At 31.7% G+C, this 10,226-nt stretch overlaps 1 protein-coding gene across 1 annotated transcript in view; it reads right to left on the minus strand.

The window, feature by feature from the left end:
* LOC126878779 (monocarboxylate transporter 3) overlaps positions 1–10,226 on the minus strand; it is a 407,545-nt gene extending 397,319 nt beyond the window's left edge. The window contains exon 1 of the mRNA XM_050641676.1: positions 10,052–10,226. Coding sequence (XP_050497633.1) covers positions 10,052–10,132 — 81 coding nt within the window. The 5' untranslated portion in view covers positions 10,133–10,226. The remainder of the gene's footprint in view (positions 1–10,051) is intronic.

Raw genomic sequence — 10,226 nt, forward strand, 5'->3', positions numbered from 1 at the left:
TAATATCGTAGAATGTACTTATGTTTATAAGAAATTTATGTATATGAATCTGCAATCAATCACAAACAAGTCTGGCTAATTGGCTCTGCCAAAGCCATTTTTCAAAAAAAAAAAATAATAATTTTCTCTCGGATAAATCATATTTTAGATTCTAATTTCACCTTCAATGTCATTATTTGTTCATGTCTTCAAACCCAAAATAGTTCAAGGTTACCTGAGATTAGTTTTTGTTTCATTTAATGGTCATTTTTTTTTCTTAAAAAAAGTTTTCTCATTTACTTCTTCTCTTTACTTTTTGCTCGTTTATATGGGAAATAAAACTGGGAATGTTTTTTAGCTATTTGGGAGAAACCATAATATGAAGTCGCATCCCCTTATTTGACCACCTAGGGAAACCACTACAGCCACAGTCAAGTCATCATGGAAGTATGTCGATTTGGGAGCAAGCTATGGGACATTCCAGTTCCATTTTTGTCATCTTTCTACCTGCACCTACAGGAAACATGGTTTAGCACCTCCTCTGGTGCTAATTTTATGAATTGTAGCATCAGACTTTAATTTGAAGTCTTTCGATGAAGGGGTTGGTTTGGGAACATTTAAAGTTTGTGGTTTGAGTAATTATTGTGCTTATATTTCAGACATTTGGTTGACGTATTATGTTATTATTTATTTGGTTTCAGATCTAGTAACCTTTGTTTTTTATTTGACATATTTGTATATTAGAGTATTAGGTTCCCAAACTGTTGTATCTATGGTAAGTTACTTGTGTGCACAAGGTAATCAGGCCTAGAAAATTAGGGTTTTATATTTTATTATTGGTTTGATATTTATTTTGTAATATTACTTGCTTGTTTCCCAAATATTTTATTATTTATTCGCTTTTTTTCATTTGTTCGGTTAATTTAGGTCATCGTTTCGGTATTTATCTTAGCTTCATTTTTATAACTTTTATTAATTCATTTTGCTTAATTCATCATTGTATTTTCTCTTAGTTAGGCTTGTGCCTATTTATTTATATCACTTTTTAATATTTTTCGGTTTTAATTTAGTTGTACGTAGCAGGCGTACTATAACCATTTGGTAGAAATCTCATGTGAGTTGCACCCTATATAAGTAGTCCAGAAAGCCACTGCGCATCCGCTAGGAAAAATATTCTAATTCGGATTCTTTGCACAATCTTACTCAAAAAGGACTCCTTTTAACAAATTTTCATGTTGCCAGGACCAACAGGTGGTCAAAAAATTTTTAAACGTTTTTTTTTTGTTTTTATCCTAAAATTATTTTTTTTACATGGAAAAAAGTTTTTTTAGGTTTTTTGGATCATTCCAAACAGAAAAGGTCTTAAGTGACTTTTCTCTAAAAATGATAGTTTTTGACATATAAGCGATTAAAAATTGAAAAATTGCGAAATCGGCCATTTTAACCCTCAAAAACTATGTGAAAAACTGAAAATTTGAATGTTGCCAAGGTAGGTAGATATTCTTTAAACATCGATTGATGAAATCCCGAAGAGTTTTTTGCAATAAAATATTCAAAACTCCTTTGTTTTTTAATTGCTAATCAAGTGTGCGCGACACTATTTTCCACCGACAGTATGGTGCAAATGAAAGGAATAAATTCGTTATTTCGTAAACCGGTGACTTTAAGAAAAAATCCCGAAACAGGTCGATTTTTATTTTTAAGTTATGATATTGTGGCATATATGGTATACTAGTGACGTCATCCATCTGGACGTGATGACGTAATCGATGATTTTTTTAAATGAGAATAGGGGTCATGTGCCAGTTCATTTGAAAGATTCTTCAATTCTCTATTCAGTAATATAAACATTTACATAATTATTTATACAGGGTGTCCAAAAAATTTTTATTAAATTAAATTATTTGACAAAAAAAGAAGTAGACGGACACCCTGTATAAATAATTATGTAAATGTTTACATTACTGAATAGAGAATTGAAGAACCTTTCAAATGAGCTACCACATGACCCCTATTCTCATTTAAAAAAACCATCGATTACGTCATCACGTCCAGATGGATGACGTCACTAGTATACCATATATGCCACAATATCATAACTTAAAAATAAAAATCGACCTGTTTCGGGATTTTTTCTTAAAGTCGCCAGTTTACGAAATAAAGAATTTATTCCTTTCATTTGCACCATACTGTCGGTGGAAAATAGTGTCGCGCACGCTTGATTAGCAATTAAAAAACAAAGGAGTTTTGAATATTGTATTGCAAAAAACTCTTCGAGATTTCATCAATCGATGTTTAAAGAATATCTACCTACCTTGGCAACATTCAAATTTTCAGTTTTTCACATAGTTTTTGAGGGTTAAAAATGGCCGATTTCGCAATTTTTCAATTTTTAATCGCTTATTCGCCCTGAGCTTCGCTGGTGTCACTCCTGGCGGATTACTAATTCAACTTTCACTGGTAATTTTTAAATTTATTATTTAATTGTTATCGCTTAATATTTACAACGCAAAAAAGTAATTAAATTGTAATCGATTTTTTAAAGATTTTGCTAATCATTTTGACGTTCTATTGATAAAATATAAATTTCTTACTTCGGATACTTTCACAATTATCGTGTAGATGGCGCAGATTAATTTATAATTACATATTACGGAACATTAAAAAAACTTAAATTCAGCATTTAAAACGTAAGTATATTTAAGGTAAAAATATATACCACAGCTTTGACCAACTGATATTTTTTATAATTAATGTTTTTAATTTTAATTTTAAATTAATCACTTTGACATTTATGTGAAATTTCCGGTAAACGTTTACAGACTTGCCACTACTGGCGCTCGCGAATTTGTAAATATCCCCTCTACGTACGAGCTCACAGCGTATATGTCAAAAACTATCATTTTTAGAGAAAAGTTACTAAAGACCTTTTCTGATTGGAATGATCCAAAAAACCTAAAAAAACTTTTTTCCATGCAAAAATAATAATTTTAGGAAAAAAACAAAAAAAAAACGTTTAAAAAATTTTTGACCATCTTTTGGTCCTGGCAACATGCAAATTTGTTAAAAGGAGTCCTTTTTGAGTAAGATTGTGCAAAAAATCCGAATTAGAATATTTTTCCTAGCGGATGCGCAGTGGCTTTCTGGACTAATATGTAAGAGGTACTTACAGAAGTTTGTAACCGGTAATGTTATTGTTGTTAACTCAAATATAACTTGTGTATAACATGCACTTTGTGTAACTCAAAGATTGTCAAAAATCTAGGTAGTTATTTTTAATAAATATTTATTTATTTTGTATATCATTTATTTTTATTATTCCTTTATATTCATGTTACTGATTTAATATATTTAATATTTGACAGCAGTGTAAGATACCTGGGAGAGTGATCGAAGATTATTTTCTTGGCGCCCATGATTTGTTAGGCTTATTCATCTTTATACATTTTCAGAACATTATTCTTATCTTAGCATATTATTAGTCATCATCCCTCTTTAGTTTTGAGCTACTGTTCTTCGACAGGCATGCAAACGAGCCTTACCCATCCTTGAGTGTCAAGTTGTTCTCTTGCATCTCTTGCTAGCCAATTCTATTTAGTTTGCCTCTGTCTCTTCCCACTTCTACGTCTATCCCTTTTAATCCCCCTTTCTATAGTACTACTGCAAAATAGTATTTTTATTACTTCAGCCTCTCCAGCGAGAAGCTATTTTCTGTTTATTTTCATTTTACTTCCCCTTTCTTCACTACACTATCTTATCATTATTTATATATAATATCTAGCTTACAGTTACTTTCTATTTCCTTACTTCTGTTGGAGTTTATCACTCTCTTTACTTTCACTCCAACATAAGTTCTTCTTTTTTTTTTGTTTCACCATGAGAAAGGTTATACTGGTCATTAGATGAGGACCTAGGAGCTTCCTGTGTTTATAACGTGATGAGCAGAGACAGATACTTAGAATTAAAAAAGTTTGTTCATCTAGCGGATATTGCCAAAATAGGTGATTTTAAAGATCGTACCTGAAACAAAAAAATAAAACAAAAGCAAAAGGTATCATGTATGATAAAATCGTGTGCAAAAGTGTCCAGTAATGGAGTCTAGGCTAATGAAGAAAATGGCAAGAGGTACATATGATTATAGATTTGACAAAACTAATGAAATTTTGTATGCAAAACGGTATGACAATGGTGTTTGTTCTATGTTATCCAATTATAATATCATTGGACCACTAGGTCAAGTAAAACGGTGGTCCGAGCATCAAAATCAAAAGAAAATGTAGTACAGCCAAAATTGTTTGCTTCCTACAATTCTTGAATGGGTTGAGCTGATGAGCATGATCAGTACATATCATTATATCAAATAAGTATAAAAGGTAAAAAGTGGTGGTGGGTTTTATTTACGTACTTTCTTGACATGATCATGGCTAACGCCTTGAAACTCATCAACTTTCTGCAAAAAATGTGTTGGATCAGTTAGAATTCCATCATCATATAGTACGTAGTTATTTGAGAGATGGTGAGACTTCAAGGACACAAAGACAAAGAAAAGCTGGTCCCAGCATTGAAGTCCCCGAATACTTATCATTTTCCGGGAAAACTGGAAAAACAGTTATTGTGTTACGTGTGTGTCTTATGAAGGCAAGGTGGACACGCAAAAAGTGTGAAAAAACAATGTGTATTGAAAAAGAATATTTTTAAAAATATAATTCAAATACCTATCGTCCCGATTTGAGGACGCCATTGTATTTCAAAATTCTTTTCAAAAAAAAATATTTTTTGAATATAATGTAATAAGTGTAACCCAGACATCGCAATTTTGTATCGTTTACCATTTTTTCCCAGCTAGTTTCTTTTTAGGCGTTAATGGGTTAACACACACACTACACATTACACAGGTACCTGATTGCATAAATCCACTGTACCATGCCAATGCCCATAAGTTGTCGAGGCATTAAGCTAAATAAGAAATAAATAAATAAAGTGCAGAAATACATAAAAAAGATATATAAAATTTCTTAAATTTTGTGGGTGGCCTGTTTTCTCTGGCGCACAGTTAATTGTTTGGTAAGATTTTGTTGTTTCCTTCTGAATGTGTTCCATTTTTATTAGTTCGTTCATCTCTTTTCTTGGTCCTCGGACCTTCATTCCATACTTCTTTTTGTGATCCGTAGAAGTCGTGTTCCATCTGTTTTAAGAAGCTCGGCTAGTGTTCCCTTTTTATTTGTCTAACTAAAATATTCGTTTCGTTTCTTATTCGTTGATAGTGGTTGTATGTCCTTTATATTTGTTTTGTTCTGTATTGTAAAAAGACTTTCTTCTTTTCTTCTCATTTTATCTTCATTTCCTCTCTACCCCATGGGATTTTCTTTTTTGATATGTTAGTACTCATTACTTTCCTCTCTCCAAATGATCCTGCTGCTGCGTTAATTATGTTATCTTATGTTAATTATCTAAATTTTTATTTGTAGGATCGAATCTCGTATCAAGTGACAAGTGACATTGTAACTGACATTGCTTTACAGCTATATGTTACATCACAATCGTTAGAACTAAAGAAGTGCAGAAATACTGCACGAAATGTTTCCTATTAAAATATTGAAATAGTGTTTTCATGTTTTTATTTCTCCTTGATTGATAACCTAAATTTCAGTGATATTCATTTACTCCCAGATCAGAAATGCTTCAAGGATTCCTTGTGGTGTACACACTATTTAAGTTCAATAACAATACCCCACAAGGAACACAGACATACACTATCAGTAGTTATAAAAATCACCAGATATATCGCACCTCCGCTCAAATAGTGTCACAACTCAAAAAAAAAATAAAATCGGTTTTATTGCACCAACAGTTTAATAAAACTACAAAATCTTAACTCAGAAAGTGTTACGTTTATAGTTCAAGTATTTGTCATTACATGACACTAGTGTCGTTATATGATTAACCAAAATCAACGGTGCACCGAACATAAGCAGTGTCACATATCGACTTGTGCAAGGCATTTGTCCTTCTAACATGTCTATAAAGTGCCGTTTGTCGAGTTAAGACAGTCTATGTGATTATTTTATTCAAAACAATCACATAGCACAAAACAACACATCTGCGTATGTGCTCAATAAAAGTGACACATTTATCATTTATGCATCTTTCTTTTTGTAGTATTTTTTGTTTAATGTTGTTACTTTTATTTAAAGTTACATCATTAAAAAGTATGTCGGTTAACCAGATAATAATAATGATATCATATTCTGTACTGCAAGAGCCACTTTTGATAAATAATATTTCGTATATTTTTCAGTATTATATCTGTATAGTGTCACACACAACTCAAAAAAAATATTAATTTTTTTAATATTTTCAGCAGAATTAATACACTATTTTGTTGAACTTTAAAAATCATTGTAACTGACTAAAAAAGTTATAATACTAATTTTAAGTTTTTGAATTAAAACCCAGAAAAGATCTAGCACAAATTTTAAACGTCGTTTTCTCGATATTTTGCTTTTTGGACTTTATATGACACTGGTTGAGCGGAGCAGAGGTGCGATATTAGGAAGGTACCGTCAAAATTTTCTGGAACCTATGGAGGATTGTGCAGAAGACAAAGAATTGTTGAAGTCAACACTGGACAGGAAAAGAAAGAGAATCAATCACCTAAATTATCTATTGTAAATCAGATCAAGCATCTAAAAAATAAACAACAAAAACTCGACCTTGATTGGAAAATGCTGCTTAAAATCAATTATAAAAAGCACAACCAGCTCTGCATCATATTATTAATATACATATTTACAAAGTGGTTCCTGAAGTTATTTTGTTGTAGTATTTTTATATTAACTACCTGGAACATGCTTCGTTCATCAGTCGGCAACATATTCGTCAACCACCCTAAAAGAAAACTGTTCTACATTCTTAGAGTTACTGACCTCAACCTACTTTAATATTCTAGATTCTAGACGATTAGATAATTATATGTTGTTATTTTCAAGAAAACTCCGTTATCGTTTCACCGTAAACTATTTTACTAAGGGGGAGTCGTTTTTGTGGTTTCCTAATTATTCTGCACATGGATAGTATCTACCTGTCCATGGGGAGATATACAACAACAACAAAAAGGCAGGTTATAAAATAAATCACATATTTTGGGACCAAAAATAGTTCCATTGAACACCCTGTGGGTTTGCTCACTACAGAGACCAAAGGATGGTATCCTAGCCTAGAGCATGGTATCGTACTCTTCATATTCGTGAATTCTCGCATATAAAATAATGCATTTATTTTACCTTGCGGTCGAAACTATATTATCGATCGCTGTGTAAAATAAATGCATTATTTTGAATGCCAGAATTCACGAATCTGAAGAGTAGGATACTATGCTCAAGGCTAGGATACCATCCTTTGGTCTCCATAGTGAGCACACGCTAAGGTTACGTTCACTACGGAGACCATCGCATGGTATTCTAGCCTAGAGCATAGTATCCTACTCGTCATATTCGTGAATTCTGGCATTCAAAATAATGCATTTATTTTACATAGCGATCGATAATATAGTTTTGATCCCCAGGTAAAATATAGCATATTGTACAACAAGTGAGAAAAAGACATATTTCTCACGAGCGCAGAAGTTTGTTGGCACGAGCCGAGGCACGAGGCGAGGGCCGCAAATCAAGCGAGGGAGAAATATGTCATTTTCTCATGTGTTGTACACTGTTCTTTTTCTATGGATGCGGTTTTGTTAAGAGTTCAAACTTTAAAATTAAATAATTTATGTGCTTTTAGGTATATTATATGCATAAACTGAAATAAAATACATATACATGTAGGTATTTAATATTCTTAAAATGTATATACCTTATTTTTTTAAATTCTAATTAACAGTTATTTGTGAACAGTTTTGAAAGATAACTACTGGTAAGTCTTGCTTTAACACATTTGTTTGACAACATTAATTGTGTTTGTATTGTGTATGCTACCATGGAAATGGCGATCATAGTATGGAAGACCGTAGGGGAACCCGTGAGAAAAAATATTTCTCACTGCAATGGCCGACTTTTCTCACTGCGTGAGGAATTGTTCGTTTTGAATGTATGTAAGTAGTGAGAGAAGTTGCATATTGTATAGCATCCATAGAAAAAATGCATTATTTTATATGCGAATTCACGAATATGAAGAGTAGGATACTATGCTCTAGGCTAGGATACCAAGCGATGGTCTCCGTAGTGAACGTAACCTAACTTACCTTAGTACAAGTGTGCACATAAAAAAGAGAGATTTTTTTATTAAAAATGGACATGTAGCATTCTTACGGCAGGACCATCTTAAAAACAAATAACAGTGAAATTTGTGCACCGCATAAAAATGTTTGTGTACATTCCAATTAAATTATTATTGTGGTGCCATTAGTTAAACACAACGTTTTTAAACCTTTTTTACCTTCTATTTTTTTTCAGATAAGCCAGCTTTTATCAGATGCGGGTTGTTTTTCAATATTTTTACATAAAAATTTTATGGGGGTTTTGTTCCCTTAAACCCACCAGATGTTTGTGTACGTTCCAATTCAATTACACATTATTATAGTATGTACCATTACTTAAACACAATGTTTTTAAAACTGTTTTGCCTCTTAATATTTTTTCAAAAGGTATGCCAATTTTTATCGAGATGGGGCTTCTTTTAATATGGTTCAAAATATACCTAAAAATGTAAATTAAAAATAAATTTTCATATTATTACCAGGTCTCTATAATCTTATTAAATCATTTACAAGTATGCGGTGGATTTTACAAATGTTCAAAATATCTAGATAAAAACTGGTTTATCGAAAAAATACTAAGAGACAAAAGAGTTTTTAAAAACAGTGTGTTTAACTAATGGTACCACAATAAAATTTAATTGGAACGAACAAAAATTTAATTTTTATGGGTTACTGTTATTTTTTAAGATGTTTCTGCCATAATAACACTACGTGTCCATTTTCAATAAAAAATCCCTAATAGTTTTTGATATATTGGAAAAAATCGATTTTCATTTTGTAACTTCAAAGAGCTGTAACTTTTTTTATGTGCACATTTGTACTAAGGCAAGTTATGTTTAATCGAACTATTTTTGGTCCCAGAATATAGGATTTAATTTATGATCTACCTTTTTGTTACAAATAAGTTTAATAATCAGTGCTAAAAATGCAATCCAAAATTTAATCCTAAAGGCGTATAATACTCAGAGGAAGAGGAAAACGACAAAGCAGGAAAAGATTATTTCATTCCATAAATATTTTTAGAAAAAAGAGGAAGCAATAGATACGCGATAATAAATACTTAATCAAAATAAACACATTCTAAACAACCAAAATGTTGTTTCGCAACAAACATCTCGTTATATCGGTTTCCATTTATCGAGATTTTGTCCAAACAAGAAAATCTCGACAGCGGAATTGGGGGTTTAGGAGAAACGTGACACCAAGCATATTTAAATGAAAACCATATTCCCTCCAAAAAATTGCACAAGCTTAGAAATCAATAGTAAAAACATTTCTAAATATAGAAAAGATCTGCGACATTCTACTGCAGTATGTACGGCAGTTAAATAGTTATTAATAATACGATAATACAGATAATAATATCATTTTTCTTTTCAATATTATATTGAAATATGTAAAATACTTTCAGTTGAGTTTGTTTTTGAGGATTTTTGAGAAGTATGGACTTATAGAACGCAACTATCAACCAATAAATAATTAATACAATGAAGAGTAGACTAGTTTAGTTCATGGTTTATTTAATGTCATTATCATTATTATTTGATAATAACTGGGGTTTAAGACACACAAGATAAATTTCAAATTGTCTAAAACTGTGTCATTAAGTATTATAAATTATTGTTCTCGATGTTATAGAATATGGTTGTTATTTTAAAATTTGGAAAAATACTTTATTATGAAATTCAAAAAAATTATCTATTCCTATTATTCAATATCATAAAAAGCTGATATTGGCACACATTCGCATGACTGTGCCAATAATGGCAAAGGCAAATATTGAACAAATAAGATGAGAAAGACGATTGATTCACTTACCAAGTTGTCTGATTCTCTCCTGGACTCTCCTTCGTATTTTTCGGGATCTTCTTCGTCATCTCTGCTTTCAGCCTGCCCCATTGCCCCAACTGGGGCTCATCAATGAGCCCTCGGGGTTGCGAGGGTGCAACCTCCGACGTGACGACGCCGAACGTTTCGATCTCGGCGAACGACA

The sequence above is a fragment of the Diabrotica virgifera genome, chromosome 1, assembly GCF_917563875.1.
Source record: "Diabrotica virgifera virgifera chromosome 1, PGI_DIABVI_V3a".
NCBI classification, from domain to species: domain Eukaryota; kingdom Metazoa; phylum Arthropoda; class Insecta; order Coleoptera; family Chrysomelidae; genus Diabrotica; species Diabrotica virgifera.